Source organism: Haematobia irritans, chromosome 1 (genome assembly GCF_050003625.1).
Source record: "Haematobia irritans isolate KBUSLIRL chromosome 1, ASM5000362v1, whole genome shotgun sequence".
In the NCBI taxonomy this organism is placed as follows: domain Eukaryota; kingdom Metazoa; phylum Arthropoda; class Insecta; order Diptera; family Muscidae; genus Haematobia; species Haematobia irritans.
This window is the reverse complement of record NC_134397.1, coordinates 76,778,387-76,801,484: the sequence shown is the minus strand read 5'-3', so window position 1 is coordinate 76,801,484 and position 23,098 is coordinate 76,778,387. Positions and strand designations below refer to the sequence as shown.

At 32.1% G+C, this 23,098-nt stretch overlaps 1 protein-coding gene across 1 annotated transcript in view; it reads right to left on the bottom strand.

Annotated features, from left to right (window-relative positions):
• Nucleotides 1–19,074: 19,074 nt before the first annotated feature.
• Nucleotides 19,075–23,098, bottom strand: part of Hph (HIF prolyl hydroxylase) — a 58,324-nt gene continuing 54,300 nt past the window's right edge. Inside the window, exons 5-6 of the mRNA XM_075290855.1 lie at nucleotides 20,907–21,046; nucleotides 19,075–20,839 (exon numbers count right to left, since the gene is read on the bottom strand). Of these exons, the coding sequence (XP_075146970.1) occupies nucleotides 20,368–20,839; nucleotides 20,907–21,046 (612 nt within the window). The 3' untranslated portion in view covers nucleotides 19,075–20,367. The remainder of the gene's footprint in view (nucleotides 20,840–20,906; nucleotides 21,047–23,098) is intronic.

Sequence of the window (23,098 nt, the reverse complement as noted above, 5' to 3'; positions counted from 1 at the left end):
TTTTCCTTCAAACAACAAAATTTTCTTTAACAAGTGAAACATATTAGTTACGTCTAATAAATTTTCTTGAATTTGTCGAAAAATATTTACTTATTTTTGTGATGTCGGCGTGATGTCAACGTTTGTAATACTGTTTAGTTAAAAATTTCTAAAAATAATCGAAATTTTCTAAAATTAACCAAAATTTTTCTTCCTGGTGGGTTCACTGTTTTTTCAGTGCATGCTGTTAAACATTTTGACAAAAATACAACAAATATCAATATTTTTTTCTGATTTAAATCAATGTTGTTGGTTAATTGGCGTCTACTTTTGAGTCGAGATGAGTCGACATGTTCGGCGGTGGCAAAAACTGGTCGGCGGCGCGACTCGGCGGCTACGTTCTCTGATTCTGTATGACGCGTGCAGAGAATGAAGCCGAACAATTTTTTTTGGCGGCGGCTGGCTGACACTAAATTTTTTGCCTCCGGCGGCTGGAGTCGATATAAATTTGTCCATTCTGGAGGTGCACAATTATCCATTATAAAATCAATTTGAAGTTATTCGAATGGCAATGAAATTAGCTGTACAATCAATCTTACACTCATAGAAAAGTTTGCTAAAAACAGCAGTCGATGTCTGCTGTTATATTTTTGTACTTCAGGGCCTAATGAACAACAATTTATAAAATATTTAGGTTATACATTTTTCCCCAAAGCATATTTAAGAACCAAAAGTAGTTTTTGGTATATTTTTGCCCTGTAATATACTTACAAGCTCCTAAATACAAATACAAACATTTTGTTTGCTGTTATGCCTCAATTCGATAAATATTCACATTTTTGGTCAAATACTATAGATATTCATAAAATATTGCTTTAATTAACATATGTTAGGATAGCTCCTAAGTTGACATTTTTATTTGTTTTAGCCAAAATAAAACATGTTTTAGTGTAATCGAGCTTAAAAAATAGCAGGAAATGTTTGCTATTTCAGCAAACATTGACTGCTGTCCCTTTTTCAGCAGACTTTTTGCTGTTTCAGCAGACTTTTCTGCTGTCCCTGCTAACAAATTTCTTTGGGTGTACAATCAAATGTACATTTAGTTAAAACTTTCTGAGCAAAATTTTTGCAAAACTGTTATAGTAGTCTAAATTGGTTTTGATTGTAGGTGGAAGGTTCATAATTTTGGCAAAAATACGACAATTATTAATACATTTTTGAGTCGAGATGAGTCGACATATTCGGCGGCAAAAAATGGTCGGCGACGACTGAAATCAACGACGCGACTGGGCGGCTTCATTCTCTGGGCGCCTATCAATTTCACTAAATTTGAATAGCCAATCACGCATTTATCCGTAAAGCCTAGTACTAAGATTACGTTTTCGCACGAAAAACTGTTATATTCCATAAAAAAAAACGTTTGCGCGAAATGCAAAATCTTTGTTTTGAGCATTTTCTGACACATATTTATACAACCCTGGATTTTTCGCACGAAAAAATAGGCAGGCATATTATTTCGTATAAATAAGTTAACATCCCTGTGTTTGAAAACCTATTTACGGAGCTAGATGAAGATATTCGTTTTATGCAGAAAGAAACTAAGCATTAGTTAAAACTTTCTGAGCTAAATTCTTGCAAAACTGTTATAGCAGTTCGAAATTGGATTTGATTGTAGGTTGAAGGTTCAAAAATTTTGGCAAAAATACGACAATTATTAATACATTTTTCTGATTTAAATCGATATTATTGATTAATTGGAGGCTAAATTTGAGTCGAGATGAGTCGACATATTCGGCGGCGGCGTCGACTGGCAAAAAATGATCGGCGGCGACTGAAATCAGTGACGGAGGAACGGAACATGAAATCACCGTACGTTTTTTTCCAATCACGCTTTTATCCGTTAATGGTAAAAAATTAATGATTACAGGCCTTTTTGTCGTTGGCGAAATAAAAGTATCTAAATAGCAAATTAAAGATAATTTTACTTAAAATATTTCTTTAGAAAAATAATAACTTGTGGGTGCGGAAATTTTTGCCAGTGAAATTTTCATGAGGATGATGTTATCGATTGTTGACATTTTCTTCCATAAGACTTTTCGGTACATAAGGGGCTTAATGGTCAATTAAAAATAAAATCGATTCAAAGACATATGATAAGTAAAAAAACGGATGTAAAAAAATAGGAAAGCCTAAATTATGAATCGTCGTAGAAATTAAAAAAACACAATTTAAAAATAAAATCGATAACATATGCGATATGTTAAAGAAGTTTTTGTTTAAAGTTTTTTTTTTAATTATTTATACTAATTTTTTGATAGTTTGAACTAAAAAACCAATACGCACATCTAATTCTAAAAAAACTTGTAATCAAAATTGTTGACATTAATTACATAAAAAATCAAATTAAAGCTTTTTGTTGAAATCTCATTATTCCAATTGTCCTTTGTCCCTTTATCCCTCCATTTCCTTTCCGAAAAACTGAGTATTTAGCCTATTGTAAGTGAAAAAAAAAATATTTATATTAAATAATCTCTTGCACTGCGTTCATTTACATTTCCATCAATCAAGACAAAAACACTATTAATCGTTGGCCACTTTGCCTTGTTCCATGTTAAAATAAAAAGTGAACCAATGACAAAATGTGAAAATACTTGTAATTTAAAATATAACCAAAACCAGTACCAATCTGTTAAAAACTAACCTCCCCCTCAAGAATACACGTAATTGTTGTTGTGCTACGTCGTAATTCCTCGTAAATGTGAATTTTTTGGATTTTTGTAAATGTTGTAGAAAATAGAAACTAAAAGAAACCAGAAAAAATTAGCAGTTTTTAGATGAAATTAAAAACCAAAATGGAAACCTATTAAACAATTGAGCTTTAGATAAAATATTAAATATAAAAAAAAATACTTTTTGTTTTTTGAAAATGTATAAAAAATATACCCTTTTCCCATGAAAAAGACTTTTTTTGTAAAAAAAAAAACGTAGAAAACAACCTCCACAATTGAAAATTACTTAATAATGCTTGAAATTATATTTTGTTGGGGGACCTCAACAAATAGAGGGTGATGTACAAAGGCATGAGTAGTTTTTATAGTGGACTCCCAACGGAATCTTATCAACTACATATGCATATACCAACTTTATATATATACAACAAAATATATACCAACAAATATCAATTATATCAGACCCCTCCCTACTCCCCCCTCAAAAAAAAAATAAAAATAAAAATTAGAACCTCTTTTCATAATTATGAAATAAATTTCTTATTAGTATCTACAGGGTGCGCCGTTGTTATTCCTCAATATACGACACAATTCATCACAGTTGATATTTACACAACATAAATTTCTATATGGAAATATAAAACAAAAAATAATCATTTAACCACATTTTGTACCGTGGCAACGCAAACAAATAAAAACTTTAATAACACATTGTGACATTTCTAATGAAAATATCATCTCACAGCCCTGAGATGAGAGACCAAAACGACCACATTAAAATTGAAAAAAAAAAACCAACACGAACACCGTAAACTCTATTTCTAAACATGAATTATTTATTAATTCAAAATTTTGCATTGAAACAAACTCATGTTATCATGTATGAGTGGAAATTTATCAAAACAAAAAAATTTAAATTAGAAATTAAATATACATGTATTGAAAGATTTGAGAATTAACCCTAAATGCTTTACACCCGTAAGAAAATAAAAATTGTGCTTAAATTAACAAATTAAAAGTCTACGTAGTTACATTGGTAAAGAACAATACTTATTCCGAAAAAATAGTGGTGAAATCAATTTATTATAGAGATGTGGTTAAGTAGATAAAACGATACAGTCTCGCATTTGTATACAAAGGCAATTTGCAAATCCCCAAAAAGGGAGATTTCGAGCAGAGTGTGAACGTAGTATAATCTATGTAAAAGACGAAAATCAATTTTGATGACAATAAGTCAGATCCCTGCCAACATTTTTTGAATTTCGGGGCGCTTCTGAGAATCCCCACTACGTCGAAAACAGTCGTATACGATATCCAAAACTCCTCGGAAAAGCGCCGTCACTATTGAGAAGTTGTACCACGCCAAGTTATTACAAAAAAGTATCGCATGAGTGCAATTATTAGGTGTCCTTTTTAATAAATTTAGAACGACGCCAATAAGAGCCCCTTCAGACAATCACAAAAAGTGCATTTTAAGATAGTTCTAAAAGAATCATTGTGGTCAAGTAAAACACGATTGTGTAGATGTTTATTAATTTAACTAAACATTTATAAACTCTTATAAATATAGCATTTATACCACTATCACAACACATTTAACATAATTTTTTCTTTAATAATAAAATGATGTTGGTTTACAAGTGGCAAGTTACATGTTGCAGCGTCTATCAGCCAATGTTTTTATTCTCAATGGAGGCGGCGTGTCTGTAAAATATCTGAAAAATAATCATTTTATTCCATTTGGAAAGTCAAAAATTGTTCACCAATATACCTTTCACAATTTTAAGCGAAATAACTTCATTATCGTTTTTATTTAAATAAATTATAAGAAGCTAGTTGTGCTTGGTGTTCCACAAAATATAAAATGGCTCTTGTAAAAATAGTGATGGCAAAATACTTTCATGCGAATAGCGATGGCAAAATACTACCACAGTTGGCGATTGTTGCAGTGTCACTTACGAGTCTGTGGTAGTGATGAGGATGAAATGGAACTTTGAAATGCTGGCAGGGATAGTATCACTTCTACAAAAACCAAATTATTATTATTATTATTTTTTAATTATGAAAGACAATATGCAAACGAATAAATTATTAGTCATCATGCATGCTTTCAATTGCAGCATATTTTATCATCCTAAAAATATGCAACAAAATTTTGATTTATATTACAATATATTCGTATTCTATTGTGAATGTCGCATCATGTATTAGGGATTCCGTAGTTGGACATGATTCCCCCCATAATACCAAGGATTATTTTTGTTTATGCGAACAGCACATCAGCAGAGAACTCTTTAATGCAAAGTAATATAATATGCTCGTGTGAAATTTGGAGAGAAAAACAAAACACCCAATGATAAATTTTTATAGTTAATTTGTTGGTTAGTTTTATTTGTGGAGATAAACAGTCTTATGTTCGGATACAAACGATTTCCTTCACATATTTTGGAGATTATCGTGCTTGTTTTGTTGTACACATGTATCGCTTTCGTGAGGTGTCACACTTAAGAGGTGATGATGTGTGGGCCAAGTGTACAGTTATCGTATGAATGAATACTATTCAGACCTGTATGGTATGATGCTTGATATAAAAGCTCAGCTTTATTCAAACATTTCTGGGGGTTTATCCACAAAATTGTGATTGGATACAGCCGAAGATACATCAGCGCACAATGAAAACGTGGTGTTCACATTAAAATTATCCTGAGAAGTGATGCGGTAGTATCCTGCCCACAGAGTGCCGCTTGAAGTCCACTAAGGTAGTTCACCGCCAACAAGGGTTCTTCGACTCAAAGATTATAGAAGAGGAAGATGGGAGATTGGCTATTGAGCACATCAAACCATTTACCACATTAGTTTAATACTCGAACCAAACGCGTATACGACAAGTATTGACATAGCATTAAAATGCAAATAAAAAGAAATTAAGAGCACGAAATAAATTTCCATAAAGGGGAAAATGTATTTTTTTTGTTGTCGGCTAAAATTTAACATTGTTTCATTAAGAAAATTACATTTTTCATTTAAAAAATAAAAACTAAAAACAACTAAAAGATTACAAACATGTATTAAACTAATCTGGTAAATGCAACATTTGGTATGACGCATGCTAATCTCTCATCTTCCTCAAATTTCTAATCTTTGCTTCGACTGACTGCCTCGAAGCTTGTAATAATAGCAGAATTGTGTTTATAATAAGAGAAGAAATGCTGCATGGTATTTGGTGGGGGTGATGACAAACCTTTAAAAATGTTCTAACTACGCCATTGTCATTAGACACATAAACCACACAAACACTAACTCCTAACTATGCCTTGAGGTAGCCCAGCATGCACCTACAGCGGAAATTTCGTTTACATGTCGATAATAAAGTTATTATAGAAAAATGTAAGCAATCGGTAATTGAAAATATTCCCAAGGATATTTTGGGATGGAAAACTACACCCTCAAAAAAAATCGCTTCTGTAACATATACCCCAAACACATATTTTCAGGATTGGTCTAAACAAAATATTGTTTGTATTGTTCAAACATATCGAGTTTCACCTTAGGGCATACACTGGTAGAAAAAAATTTTAATGAAATTTTCTTTGTGTGGATATATTTTTAAGGCGTCAATTGGTTACTTCCATTATTTTACTTGCAGCATTCTCTCTAGGTCTCTCTTTTTAAACATATATATGCCCAGCAAAAAAATTTGGAAGTTCTTCTTAAAGGTGGGTATTAAGTTCGAGTTTAGCCGCATTTTTTCACTATAGTGAAATCTAAATCAGTAAAAAAAGGCATAAAATTATACATATTTGTTGCAGATTTTATTATAACTTGATGGGGAATAGTCCAAAGCAAGTTTTCACAAAGTTTGTATTCCTTAAAAAGTATCATTAAAGAAAAGTAATCGTGAAAAATGGCGATTTTAGCGGCTAAACTCGAACTTAATACTCACCTTAAGGAACAACTTTAAAAGCACTTCCAAAAATGTCCTCCCAAAGATGTTCTTTATTTTAACTGCACAGGTAGTTCATTTGAGTCAATTTTTTAGAACTCGCTTTTTTCATATTTTTATTGGGAAATTTAAAATTTCATTGTTTCAAATGGGTTAAAAACAGATTAAAAATTAATAAAGTAGTGCAAATTATTTAAATTTTGCCGAAAAAATTCTAAATTCTTTCTAGAAAAATTGCGAATTTTTGAAAATATTTGATGTCAAACGTTCCAGACAAGCGTTGTTTGTAATGCATTAAAAATCATAAAAAAATTTTAAAAATTATTTATTCGTCAAAATATCACAAAATTTCTTTATTCACATCCAAATCACCGGATTTGCATCACATCTTAAAAAGTGATGCAAATTCAGTGTCACGGCTGTCGAAATGGTGCACATCCGTCCTATGACAAACCCATGTTAAAATCATCGCTTCTGTGCCAATTTTGCACCACTTCCGGATCCAAAAGGAATATTTTCACTACTTTTTTGGACACGCTTTTTTTGCTGGGTGTTTATAGGCTATTTCTAAATTAATATATGTTTGCATATAAGCATATTTACATATTATTTTACAAACAGTTTATGTCCCAAACATAATATGTTCTAACATATTAACATATATGTCCCAAACATGTTCTGCTAGTTTATGAACATTATATGTTTGCATTTAAAAATATTGTGTTAAAAAATGTGAGTTCCAAACATATAATTTTTACACCCAAACATATGAAAAACAGTTTTTTTCGTCCGTGTAACCATACATTTGATATGGGTAGACAGATTTGGAACGAGATTTTATTTAGAACGGTGTTATTGATTCTTTACATATAGAAGTTGTTTTAAAAACAAACCTTTAAAAGCAATTCCAAGTTTCAATTTTAATAACTCGCTTTTTTGATATTTTTAAGGAATAACATCCAAATATCTTCTATAAAAATTGCCAATTTTTGAAAGAATTTGAGGTCAAACGTTCCAGATAAGTGTTAGAATGTATTAAAAATCATTAAAAAAAAATTGGTAAAATATCACAAAATTTTATAAAGCACATCCAAACCGCTATATTCGAGTCACACCTCTGAAAGTGATGCAAATTTATTGTTGAAATTGTGGACATCCGTCCTATTTTGGATCTAAACAAATATTTTCACTAATTTTTGACAACGCATTAAAATATACATACTTTGAATTTTTTGAACTTTAAGATTTAGTTGACGACATTTTAATTGTAAAATTTAAGCACAATTTTTTTTATGATACGTTGTTATGACAAAAAGTCAGTTATAAGAAAAAAACAAACAGGAATTAAATTACATGAATAATATATACTAATAATTAATTGTAGTGTTTTATGTATGATATCACAAGTTTTGTTGATTAAAAACAAACAAAAAATATGAATAAAATTGGAATAAATGATTGGGTTTTTATATTGTATTGTAACTTCTGTCAATTAAATTGTAGACTGGATAAGTAAACTCCCTTTTGCGTAAACAAAATTATGAAATAAATTACAAAAAAAAAACAATTACACACATACACAGCTAAATTCACAAAAAAATACAAAGCAAAATTTTATATGAAATAAAATTATAGATTGGAAAGTCCAAACTATATATACATATATAAGCATTCATGTAATGTATTAATAAAACAGAAAATTAAAAAAAAACTATTGTTGAAATGTCATTTGCAAATATACAGAAATGTTTTCTAGACCACAAAATGCAATTGGAAAAGCCACATTCGGGATTAAATTCCCTGGACACTATATGGGACACCGGATTTCAGTGGACAGGTCAACATTAAACATGCCAAAATTCCACAACAAAAATCATAATACGTATGCTATTATCTACAAAAGCACCGAACTAATGGGCCTTTGATTTCTGGTGTCCTCAAGTCCTAGTTTATATAATAGAAACAAGGCTATCACAAACGTTGTTGTTGAGGCAGGCACGCCCAACATTCGTTTCTGGTTTGTTAAATATGCGGCGATTTTCGTTGTTTATTTTTTTTTTTTTGTTCATTCGTCCTAAACTGTTTCATTTTTGGTGAATTTTTGGTAGTGGTATTTATAGCGAAATACATAGATTTAATTTAATGTTAAATTGTTACAATCGAATGCATATACAACATACATAAAACCAAATAATATATCCCTACATATAACTGAATTATATACATGCATATATACTATATACATACACTCTATGAATTAATTATGTATTATTATTATTGTTTATTTATTGGTAGTGCATAATGATTAATTGTTTATATGTCCTATACAGGCTTTGTGTATTTAATGAAGAATTAACAAAAACAAAATACCGATATGAAAATAAATGTATAAAATGATAAATACAAACAAAAATAAATTAATACAACATACAAACTTGTAACTATTGTATTTTCCAATCTTTTGTGAAAGGAAAGGTGGTGGAGATGAACATCAAAATGGCTGAACCAATAAAAACTTTGGGCTATCTTATAACAAAACAAGTATATACAGCAGTAAGTTCGGCCTTCGTCGTAGCGGGTTACTTGACAATATATAGAATTTCAGGTTGGGTTAATTACAGATATTCTCCTAAGGAGATCAGTTCGAAGATAAATTTAAAGATTCTACCTATGAAGACTAGATCAGATTCTGGAATAATGACAATCATTTTTGTTTGAATTTGAAATAACGTCTTGATTTAAAATCTGAAATTTGTAGAATTTTACCCTCATTATTCAAATGATTAGAAGAAGTAAAATTTGGAAATTTTAAAGTTATTTTCATGATCAGTGCGCCTTCCACGCTCTCAAGAAGTGAAATTTGTATTTATGAAAGCCTTTCCAAATGGACCGATAAAAACTAGACCCGTTACAATTTCAAGCAAATCGGATAAAACTACGGTTAATATAAGACCAAACCCAATAAACACAAGCATTGGAGAAATGTTTATATTCAATACGTTTTCAAACATTTTTTCAAAGAATTAGATTAGAATTCAATTTGAGAAATTGTTGAGAAAATCGCGTTCTCAACAAAAAAGAGACATTACTCTCAACAGTAGAATACAACACCTTAGCAACAATTTCTCAACATATTAGCAACAACTTTTCAAACTAAATTTCATTTTAATGCTTCAAACCAATTGGAAAATTTGTTGAAAGCAAGCAATTTGCAAGGATTTTTGAATTAATGTTGAAGATGGGATTCGCTATCAAATTGATACGGTGGATTATCCCACCTTAGCAATGCTGGTGACATTTCTGAGGGTTTCAAAGCTTCTCTAAGTGGTTTCACTGCAATGTGGAATGCCGTTCGGACTCGGCTATAAAAAGGAGGTCCCTTGTCATTGAGCTTAACATGGAATCGGGCAGCACACAGTGATAAGAGAGAAGTTCACCAATGTGGTATGACAATGGACTGAATAGTCTAAGTGAGCCTGATACATCGGGCTGCCACCTAACCTAACCTAACCTACAACCCGAATCGGAGGTCGAGGAAATATATCAAAATCTGTACAGATACACATTATATTCGGAACAACTACTTATAGTCCTAAAAACCTCTAGATATCGCATTTCAGGCAAATTGGATTAAAAGTACGTTTTCTAGAAGCTCAAGATGTAAAATCGGGAGATTCGTCTACATGGGGGCTACTTCCTATAATACATCTAGATTTCCACTTTTAGGCAAATCGAATAAAAATTACAGATTCTAGGCCCAAGAAGTAAAATCAGGAGATCGGTCTATATGGTGGTTGCTTAAAAACAGCTGATTTTATGCATGTTCGAAACGACAGTGTTTCAAGATTTTGAGAAAACGCATTGAAACTTTTGTAATTAAAAATATGTGTGTTAATGCATTTTAGACTACAACGAAGTATGTACCCTTTAGGAAGACTGGGGTCTAGTGTCTCAAAGTCACCACTTTTGTCAACTATTATGGTGACATTGTTAACAAATGGTCTACACATGCGTTTGATGGGTAGACATTTTGACAGCTATAAAAAATGTAATATGATCATAAGAAATTTTAAAAGAATAGTGAAAATTAATCGAATTTGTATAAAAATAGAAAACACTTCTTAGAGAGGACCGATTTTAGTGAGTATCTTAGATTGCACGAATTTAAGGATGCTGATTAATCCTGATGAGAGTTCGGTGGACATTAGGGGATAGGACCAACCGAAATCGGAATTTGCGAACAATAAAACAATGGTTTATCAAACCAGATAAACCAACCAGAAATTGCCTAGAGGGACTACTGGTTAATTTAAAGGAGGAAGGCCCAGATATTTGCGGCTATGAATAAATTCTGTTTAAAGAATTTATTATATTATATATTATTAATTTTTCTATTTTCTGACGTTATTTCCAGTTCTACATAATTGTCAGATAAATATTTAAGAGCTGCATTTCAAGCAAACCACTACAAGCAAGTCGCAAAATAAGAAAGATGAAACGATGAAACGATGAAATCTATGACATTGAGAGGTTTAGCCAGCCCAGGAGAATATGAGCTATTTATTTTAAACATTTCAATATTAAAAAGAGACTACATGTACCTAGTTTTAAAGATTTTGTAAGCCTGATTTTATTTTTCGATATTTAATTGCACGGATGAAAAAGACTGTTTTTCATATGTTTGGCTATAAACATTATATGTTTGGAACACAAATTTTTAAACACAATATTTTTGAGTGCAAGCATATAATGTTCATAAACTAGCATAACATGTTTGGGACATATATGTTAATATGTTAGAACATATTATGTTTGGGACATAAAATGTTTGTAAATATAATATGCTTGGATGCAAACATATATTAATTTAGAAATAGCCTATAAACATATATGTGTTTAGTAGCTTGGAGCGCTATTTAACAGGGAGCGATATTGAATCTCTTTTTCCTTCCATTCATCCATGTTCGTGTTAGGTTCTTGAATCTTGAATAGTATATTAATAACATATTCAAAAATTATATATAGTATTGATGTTGATGAGCTTAAATTATATTTTATAATTAAGTGTCAAACCAATGTAAAACTTTTGTAATCAATTTTGGCCTTATTTGAGCTTCTGATTATGATTATAAATAAAGTGAAATGAAATGAAATGAATGAATTAAGTTGGTGGTTGTTGCTTGTTATTACAAAATTAACATTTTATTTTTCCTTGGGCAATTGATCAGCTACTTCTTTGATCCTTACAAACTGTGTGGTCCGCTGTTCGAATCCCCGTCCGGCAAAAGGTAAAATTAAAATAAAAAAAATCATAAAATTGAATAATTTCTTCTACAATGTTTGTATTACAGAAAAAGGTGCTAAGAACTAAAAAATCTCGTAGAAGTGAGAAAGATGTCGGGGAATATACAATTGGGCAGAAACAAAATTTTGAGCATTCAGGTCGAAAACCTATGTTGTTAGCACCTATATTACCTGTTTATTTTCATAATTCATTATGATTGTAAATATATAAATAAATAAATAAAATTTTGAGCACAATATTGTTTGGGAGAATTTTTTTGAGCGTATAATATTTTTGGGTGCAAAATGCTTCCAAACATATTATATGTTCACATAATAACATATTGTTTTTTGGAAGACAACATTATTGAATTTGGATGCAAAAATACAAAATGTTTGGAACTTAGACTACCCAAACATATATTGTTTAGACCAATATGCTTTCAAACATATTATATATTGGAAGAGATCAAACATATAAATGTTTGGGCAATACCCAAAAATCTATATGCTTGAAGCAAAATATGTTTGGGAGTATATGTTACAGAAGCGATTTTTTGTGAGCGTGTGGGGAAGGAAAACTCCAATTGTGAAAAATCTAAACAACTTCGATTACTTGTTTTTTAAAATCTTTTAAATATTTAGAATCTTCTTTGATTTATTTCAGCAGTTGATTTAGGATACTTAATTTTTCGGTATGTTGAGGAGACGGATATCTCTTCTTGACAAACTACTCATGAAATTTAAAGAAAATGATGGTCTTACAACTTGAATGCAGTACATAATTAAAAAAAATTGCTGACATTTTTTAAAGAATATTAACAAAACAGTTTCAAACCATTTAACATCTGCGTACACCCTCACAAAAAATCGCTTCTCTAACATATACTCCCAAACATATTTTGCTTCAAGCATATACATTTTTGGGAATTGCCCAAACATTTATATGTTTGATCTCTTCCAATATATAATATGTTTGAAAGCATATTGGTCTAAACAATATATGTTTGGGTAGTCTAAGTTCCAAACATTTTGTATTTTTGCATCCAAATTCAATAATGTTGTCTTCCAAAAACAATATGTTATTATGTGACCATATAATATGTTTGGAAGCATTTTGCACCCAAAAATATTATATGCTTAAAAAAAATCTCCCAAACAATATTGTGCTCAAAATTTTATTTATTTATTTAAATATTTATAATCATAATGAATTATGAAAATAAACAGGTAATATAGGTGCTAACAACATAGGTTTTCGACCTGAATGCTCAAAATTTTGTTTCTGCCCAATTGTATATTCCCCCACATCTTTCTCACTTCCACGAGATTTTTTAGTTCTTAGCACCTTTTTCTGTAATACAAACATTGTAGAAGAAATTATTCAATTTTATGATTTTTTTTTAATTTTAATTTTACCTTTTGCCGGACGGGGATTCGAACAGCGGACCACACAGTTTGTAAGGATCAAAGAAGTAGCTGATCAATTGCCCAAGGAAAAATAAAATGTTAATTTTGTAATAACAAGCAACAACCACCAACTTAATTCAATATCGCTCCCTGTTAAATAGCGCTCCAAGCTACTAAACACATATATGTTTATAGGCTATTTCTAAATTAATATATGTTTGCATCCAAGCATATTATATTTACAAACATTTTATGTCCCAAACATAATATGTTCTAACATATTAACATATATGTCCCAAACATGTTATGCTAGTTTATGAACATTATATGCTTGCACTCAAAAATATTGTGTTTAAAAATTTGTGTTCCAAACATATAATGTTTATAGCCAAACATATGAAAAACAGTCTTTTTCATCCGTGTACTCACCACAGACATACGCATCCCTTACAAAGCGAAAAATCAAGGTTATCGATTAGTTTGAAATACAAAGGACACCTGTGTGGAAGCAATGGAGAGAAAGGAGTTCTTTTTTGTGCCAGTAAGGGGACTTCCGTGCCCTTTAAAAGAGTTCTCCGCTTTATTTTTGGTTTATTAACATCACGAACGATCCAAGTTAATAATTCTCCATTAACATAATTTTATTGTAAGAGTGAAGAAAATTGAAAATGTCTTGAAGGTTATCCAGTGCTAAACAATGGGCAACGCATTGTCGAAAACATTTTGTGTTCAACCGGATCCATTATGTGTTACGAGGGTTTTATAATCTTTCTTATTCTCAAACAAAACAGCCATGAATAATCTCAGCAATAAATTGAAATCCGTATTCATGTGAATGTCGAAAATTATTTCAAATCCTTTGGAATTTTCCCTCCAAAGAAATCGCCAAAAAAAGTAGTGAAAATGTGATGTTTGCATCCGGAAGTGGTGCAAAATTGGCGCAGAAGCGATAAATTTAACATGGGCTTATCATAGGACGGATGTCCACACTCAAAAAAAAGTGAACTCTCTATTTCACTAAAGCCAATTTAACTTTATTTTAGTTCATAGAAATATTATGTTTGGAAAAAGTTTTCTTTACTCTAATACTTTTTTGTGTACGTTAGTTAAATTAACTAAACCCGAGGAAAAAAATATACTCAAATGAAGCATAAAGATTAACTAAATTCGTGTCTTCCACAAAATAGTTCACAATTTCTTTAAATTTGTAAATTTTACCAAAAATACGTCCATCGTGAACTTCGTATGTCACTAAAGACATTCTTCCAATTTTGAACTCCAAGATTTTTCTTCAAACTACAAAATTTTCTTTAACAACCCAGCAAAAAAATTGGAAGGCATAATTTTAAAAGCACTTCCAGAAGATGCACTCCCAATGATGTTATTTATTTTAACTACCCAGGAAGTTATTTTAACTCAATTTTTTATAACTTGTTTTTTTCATACTTTTAATGGGTAACTTTAACTTTTTTTGTTTCAAAGAGGTTAAAAACAGAGTAAGAATTCATAAAATGGTAGAAATCATTTAAATTTTGTTGAAAAAAATGCTAAATCCAATCTGAAAAAATTGTGAATTTTTGAAAATATTTGAGGTCTAACGCTTCCGACAAGCGTTATAATCCATTAAAAATTATAAAAAATTATAAAAATTATTTATTTGACAAAATATCACAGAATTTTTAAATTTACATCCTAAACATTGAATTCGGATCACACCTAAAGAAGTGATGCAAATTCAGTGCATCGGCCGATGAAATGGAGGACTTCCGTCCTATGACAAGCCCATGTTAAATTCATCGCTTCTGCGTCAATTTTGCACCACTTCCGGATCCAAAAAGAACATTTTCATTACTTTTTTGGCGACGGTTTTTTTTGCTGGGAAGTGAAAAAACTTAGTTATGTCTAATAAATTTTCTTGTATTTGTCGAAAAATATTTACTTGTTTTTATGACATCGGCGTGATGCCAACGTTTGTAATACTGTTTAGTTAAAATTTTCTACAAATATTAAAAATTTTCTAAAATTAACCGAAAGTTTTCTTCCTGGTGGGTTCACTGTTTTTTTAGTGCACCATTTCTACAGTCGTTGCACTGAATTTACATCACTTCTTAAGGTGTGATCCGAATTAAATGATTTGGATGTGAATTAAAAAAAGTTGTGATATTTTGCCAAATAAATAACCGAAAGTTTTCTTCCTGGTGGGTACACTGTTTTTTCAGTGCACCATTTCCACAGCCGTTGCACTGAATTTGCATCACTTCTTAAGGTGTGATCCGAATTAAGTGATTTGGATGTGAATTAAAAAAAGTTGTGATATTTTGCCAAATAAATAATTGTTTATGGGTTTAAATGCATTCTAAAGCTTGCATTTAAACATTTGACTTCAAATATTTCTACTAATTCGCAATTTTTCTAGAATGGATTTAGCATTTTTATACTCACCACCATAGAATGGTGACGGGGGTATAATAAGTTTGTCATTCCGTTTGTAACACATCGAAATATCGATTTCCGACTATATAAAGTATATATATTTTTGATCAGGGAGAAATTCTAAGACGATATAACCATGTCCGTCTGTCTGTCTGTTGTAATCACGCTACAGTCTTCAATAATGAAGCAATCGTGCTGAAATTTTGCCCAAACTCGTCCTTTGTCTGCAGGCAGGTCAAGTTTGAAGATGGGCCATATCGGCCCAGGGTTTGATATAGTCCCCATATAAACCGACCTCCCGATTTGGGGCTTATAGAAATCGTAGTTTTATCCAATTTGCCTGAAATTTGAAATCCAGAGGTATTTTATGACCATAAAGAGGTGTGTCAAAAATGGTGAGTATCGGCCCATGTTTTGATAAAGCCCCCATATAGACCGATCTCCCGATTTTATTTCTTGGGCTTATAGAAACCGTAGTTTTTATCCAATTCGCCTGAAATTGGAAATCTAGAGGTATTTTGGGATCATAAAGAGGTGTGCCAAAAAATATAAGTATCGGGCCATGTTTTGGTATAGCCCCCATATAGACCCATCTCCCGATTTTACTTCTTGGGCTTCTAGAAACCGCAGTTTTTATTCAATTTACCGGAAATTGGAAATCTAGAGGTATTTTAGAACCATAAAGAGGTGTGCCGAAAATGGAGTGTATTAGTTCATGTTTTGGTATATCCCCAATATAGAACGATCTGCCGATTTTATTTCTTGGGATTACATAAATCGTAGTTTTTATCCAATTTGCATGAAATTCGAAATGTAGAATTATTTTTGGACCATAAAGACATACGCCGAAAATGGTAAGTATCGATCAATGTTTTAGTATAGAACCCATATAGACCGATCTCCCGATTTTACTTTTTGGGTTTGTAGAAACCGTAGTTGTCGGAGGTTGTTTAGGACAATAAATAGGTGTGCAAGAAATGATTTTATTGTTTGGGATTTGCAAATTCGAAATCAAGAATTATTTTAGGACCATAAAGAGGTGTGCCGAAAACGGTGAGTATCGGTCCATATTTTAGTATAGCTTCCATAGGAACGATCTCCCGATTTAACTCATTGGGTTTCTAGAAACCGTAATTTTTATCCGATTTGCCTGAAATTGTAAATATTCTGGTATTTTAGGCTCACAAAACCGTGTATCGGATTAAGTTTTTATCGGTCCATTTGGTAATGCCTCCATATAGACCGATTTCACTTCTTGAGGGTATAGGAGGCGCACCGATCATGAAAATTGCTTGAAACTCAAGGTAAAAATTCCAGATTTTACTTCTCGGGTGAAAATCTACAGATTTAAGATTTCAAATCAAGACGTTATTTTGTAATTTTCTTGCACACTTACAAGAGATGTTAATGACTCCTCTAAAACTCAAACAAAGATGGTTCTTATAAATCCAGAATCTAATATAGTCTTCATAGGTAAAACTTTAAATTTATCTTCGGGAAGTGTACTGGTTGAACTGCTCTGCTTGATCTGTCCTCAAACCCCCCTGAAATTTCAAAGGAACCCCTAATATTTAATTCATGATGGTGGGTATTTAAGATTCGGCCTGGCCGAACTTACGGCCGCATATACTTGTTTTCGACAAAATTTAAATAATTTGTACCATTTTATTAATCCTTAATTTTTGTTAAATATATTTTATCAGAATTGCAGTCTGCCGAACTAGGACAATCAGTCTTCAAGAGTGATTGCAAACTTGTTAACTCAGGTCTCATGGGATCCATCATCAATTATTCTTTGCGGTCGCACTACAAACCTTTAACATGTTCGTAATTATCATATCATCATAGAAACGATATTTAACTCCGCAATAAATTTGTCATAACATAAATTGAATCATAGCCGCTCACATATAAAGGGTGGTTAAATTGTAAGGGCCGATGTTGAATGTGAACCACACTTAAACGCCAAGTTTTTTTCCGAATTTTATGTGACATTTCTCTATTTCAGACTTACTCAATTTGAACCATGGACGTCGTGAATGGGCAGAATGGTTCCAAGAAATGGCGACAGTGGATGATCAATTTTCGAAGAAAATCATCTTCAGTGATGAGGCACATTTTCACCTCAGTGGATTCGTCAATAAACAGAATTGCCGCATTTGGGCGAATGAGAATCCAAGAGTGATTGTCGAAAAACCAATGCACCCACGAAGAGTGACTGTTTGGTGCGGTTTATGGGCTGGCGGCATCATCGGGCCGTATTTTTTCCAAAATGAGGCCGGTCAGGCAGTTGCTATCGTGAGATGATAACGAACTTTTCATGGCCCGAATTGGAAGATATGGATGTGGACGATATGTGGTTTCAGCAGGACGGTGCCACTTGCCACACAGCTAACGAAACAATGGCTCTTTTGCGCAACAAATTCAATGGCCGTGTTATCTCACGTAATGGCGATGTCAATTGGCCGCCAAGATCATGTGATTTGACACCGTTGGACTTTTTTCTTTGGGGTTATTTAAAAGAAAAGGTGTACGTCGATAAGCCAGCAACAATTAAAGAGCTAAAGGATGAGATAATTCGGCACATTAACGGACCTCCATTATGCCTCAGCGTCATCGAAAATTTGGACCATCGGATGAAGGTGTGCCACCGAGGTCGCGGCGCCCATTTGGCCGATATTTTGTTCTATACATAATTGAATAATACCAATATATCATAATAAAATAAAATTACAATAATTTCCTAAATAGTTTGTGTTTTATTCAAAACCAACATCGGCCCTTGACATTTTAACCACCCTTTATTAAGAATTAACGGACGACATCTGTTTATGGTTGATACACAATATCCAATTTTCTGAATAACGCATCTATTTATAACTTCCCCTAAATTTTAAAATTTTGAAAAAGTGGCATATATTATTGGAAAAGTGGCGCAAAATCGTACATAGTATCACATTTAGTGGCACAAAAGTGGCACCGACCAAAAAAGTGGCAAATTTGCCACTTAAGTGGCACAACGGTAACGCTGATTTCATCACATCTGATTTACCAAATAAGTTTTCTATGTCAATTATGTTTGCTCGCAGTCCACAAAGGAGGACCAACGTTCTTTCCATAAGTCCACATCCGCAAGTAATTTTTGCCGCGTGCACTTTGTTTTACATCCATTACGTCTGCTTCTTCACTATATATTATTCCATAATGTCCCGGTACCCAGTGCAGAGAGGTCAAAGATCTCAACGACAGCGGCAGACTAATTCTTAAATTTTAAAAGTTACATAAAAAAACCACATGTAATTTTTCATAATTTATTATTTTATTCATAATAGAAATTAGTTTAAATGTATATACAACTATTAAAAATAAATTATGTAATTATAATGTATACTATATCAATAATGATTAGTTTCAGTAGCATTTATAGTAAAGAAAACTATAAAACAAAAACAAAAGAACGTAATTTTCATGAGCAAAATATTAGGAATTGAAATAAAAATATTTCGCCTAATAGTTCTTAATAGAATATAATACAAAAATCTAGGATAGTATACAGTGGTCAGTTTGGAACATTCCAACTGACAGCCGACAATCACACAATTCAAGCGTTACAAAGGAAGTGTGATTGATATATGCTATATTAATCCGTATCCCTGTGAGAATTCCTCATTTCATGCAAACACAATTGTTTGTTACAATATGATACAATTTTCTTCTTCTTCTTCATCATATCTATATATACAAATTTCATTACAAAAAAAATTCTTGTTGTTTTTCTAATGAGATAAAATAAAATATGCGTTTCCCAACTTTGAGCGTGGCTCATCTATTTGCATTCCATTAAGAAGACTAATGTAAAGCTTTTATGCATTATTTTCAAAGCACTGAATCCGCATTTGAAATAAATATTTTCAGTGTTTTCTTTTTTCATTTGTTTGTCTTAGGCAAGTCTTAGCAATGTCAAGTTAAATCCTAATTGATTTGCAAGTTGATTTTCTCACTATTTGTTTGGTATTACAATTTCAGTAAAATATATTATATTTTAATACTTTTGTTTTTCTAGCTATGTAAATGAAATTGCCTTAAGAAAATTAGAATAGAAAATAAACAAAACAAATAAATAATCTACTAATATAGAAGATTTTTGTAAGGTTCCATTGATGGCTAATGTTTGCGGTTTTAGGCTATTAATGGACCGCTTTTCTTTTGTCCTACATTTGAATTCAAGAATATCAGCTTTTTTAGAAATTAGTCAGCTGACTTATCCCATAGACTGGCCAAATCGGTTCGAGCGTATTTAGTCTTTTTAAAAAAATATCTGACTAATGTAGTCTTAAGGACTACAGATTCCTTTATATCCGATAACCGGTTGACTTTGAGGTTCTTAGGTACATGTGATAGATAGGAATTGTCCACAAAACTCATAATTGTAGGCTCTGCCTGCATTTTCTTTCCAACACAATTTTGTTAAATCCAATCGCACCTTTGGATTGCTTTATAATGTAAGCGTATGATGATTGGTAAAGAAATTTACTACACTATATGCCGATGATACTCATACTTCTCAACTGAGACAACTTGAGTTTGTTGCTATTTGTAACAATTTGGCAAAACCACTTGGACAGGTTTAACATTGCTTATTGAATTTCCTGCCATGATGCGTGCATCCGATGATGGACATGAAGGATTTGATGGGGATGTTAGCGAGGTATTTATTTCTTTAGCTGGACAATGGCTTTCATTACTATTTACTGTGGAACTAGTACATGCTGGATGGGAGGATGAAGCTGCTGTAGCTATATTGCTGACATTATTTCCACCAGAGGCTGATGTGGTATTGTTAGTGACTACTGCTGATTTAGTATTTGAATTTTGTGTGGTTTTACAACGGTTCAAGGCAGCTTCGCGTTCATTTGCATCAAAATACCATACGGTTATGGCATAACGTGTCCTATGCGCAGGTTGAACTTCATGTGGGTTACGTTTGTCTGACCAAAAGAATATCAATCGATCAAATTTGGGTTCTATATCGGCAACGGATTTCGTTTGTTCCGGGAAAATTCTGTAAGGCAAAGTAGTGATAATAATTAGAACACTATTGTCTGTTAAGCGACAAAATAAATATTTACCTTAAAACGCCACCACTATCTCTAGAATCCCAATTGAGATTTAAATAGTAAATGGCCGTGATTACACGACCATCTTTATTGGGGTTATCAACATGCATCACATAATGAGAACCAGAACCCGGATAACATGCAACCATAGCCTGAAAAAAGAAATAACATATACATATATAAAATTAGTCAATGTATTAGGCATTCATAAGATTCCTAAGATAAGATTTGCAATAAAAATTCTGTCACAATTACTATTTTGACACACTGATGGGAGATAACACACAAAGATATATACGTGAGAATTTTTGTTATAAAAAACGTCACGTATCAAAATTTGCTCTAGAAAATTAAATTTGCATTCGGTCAATACCATTTGTGTATAATCTATAAAAGGATGATATATAATTTTTCAATCGAAATCAGAGCCTAATTGATATGCTATGGAAGGGAAATAACTATAAGAAATAAACACTAATTTGGAATGGAGCCGATTTTAAATGGATTATGATTGAACTGTCCTAAAGGGCAAATTTATCCCGTCAATGATAAAAAAAAATATTGTTAATGTGGCTGGTTCCTTCCATACGTTCTGGCCAGAATGGTAAACAGGGCCATGCTCCCCAATCGCAAGTTCTGTTCCAGCCCTGGGGATTATCGATTTAGTGCCATGGCCATGGTCATGGCACGGGCCTTATATTGGATTGAAAGTTTGGGAGATGGGTAAACCACAGCTCAAAAATGCTGATGTTCAAGGAATGGTATTTTAATAATTCAAGATAGAAAGCCATAGAGGTGCAACGTTTATAATAAAGTGCATGCGTTCTATCTATATCAAATTGGACCAAACACCAAATAAGACAAGCCGTAATTTCTAAGTGCTTCGACGTTTCTTTATTTTGGATTCGCCTAATGGACACTGCAATTAGTAGTGAAGAATTGTACATCTAGTGGTAAGTGGGACTTTGTTCATGTACGATTACACACTATATGCAATTGTTTTTTTTTTTCCTATTAAAGGTAAATAAAGTTCAGCGAAGTAAATATTAATCTTAGGAATTAAAAATTAATTAGACTATGGGCATTATTATCGAGTGCGATTAAGTCCCATAAGAATGTGACAAATGGGAATATTTTACGCATTTTAGTAATATTTTTGGGATATCGATTCAATTCGCTTCAATTGCATATGACATACTCAGTCATTGTCGGTTAACATGCCATATTGCATGCATACAAAATATGAGTAATTGTTGTTGTTTTACCTTGCGATTTTACTAAGGCACATACATGGGGCACCATTGGAGGAACATTCGATTCGATTTCTAGAGACTCAAGAGGTTTTAATAATTAATTTAGTTGGAATCTACAAATCGCAATTGTTATTATTTAGCATAAATACACATGTATAAAAATATGGATAGATATAAATCATCTTCATCATAACATTAAAAAAGAGTCTAAACTCTAAAAACACTAGGATACGAATTTCAGATAATATGTACGTCTTCAAGAGTCTTGAAGTACAAACAGGAGATTGGTCTATTAAGGAAATATATCAGCCACCGTGGTGCAATGGTTAGCATGCCCGCCTTGCATACACAAGGTCGTGGGTTCGATTCCTGCTACGACCGAACACCAAAAAGTTTTTCAGCGGTGGATTATCCCACCTCAGTAATGCTGGTGACATTTCTGAGGGTTTAAAAGCTTTTCTAAGTGGTTTCACTCGAATGTGGAACGCCGTTCGGACTCGGCTATAAAAAGGAGGTCCCTTGTCATTGAGCTTAACATGGAATCGGGTAGCACTCAGTGATAAGAGAGAAGTTCACCACTGTGGTATCACAATGGACTGAATAGTCTAAGTGAGCCTGATACATCGGGCTGCCACATAACCTAACCTAACCTAAGGTTAGGTTATGTTGAAATTGAAATATATTAGCAGAATTAAAAAAAAAGCAAGCCACACATCCCTAAATTATCTGTGAGATTTGCCCTTATTAGGTATTCAACATTTTCAAATATTATTGTTAATTCAAAAAACCCCACTTTCCATAAACGATCTCATTTTCGAATCAAGAACGATAAAAAACTCCAAGTAATTTAGCGCAACAAAATAGAAAATTTAAAGAGCATAAAAATTTAATTTTTTTATTTGTTCATAATTTAGCAAAGTCGATTCTCGATTTTTACAATTTCCAGATTTT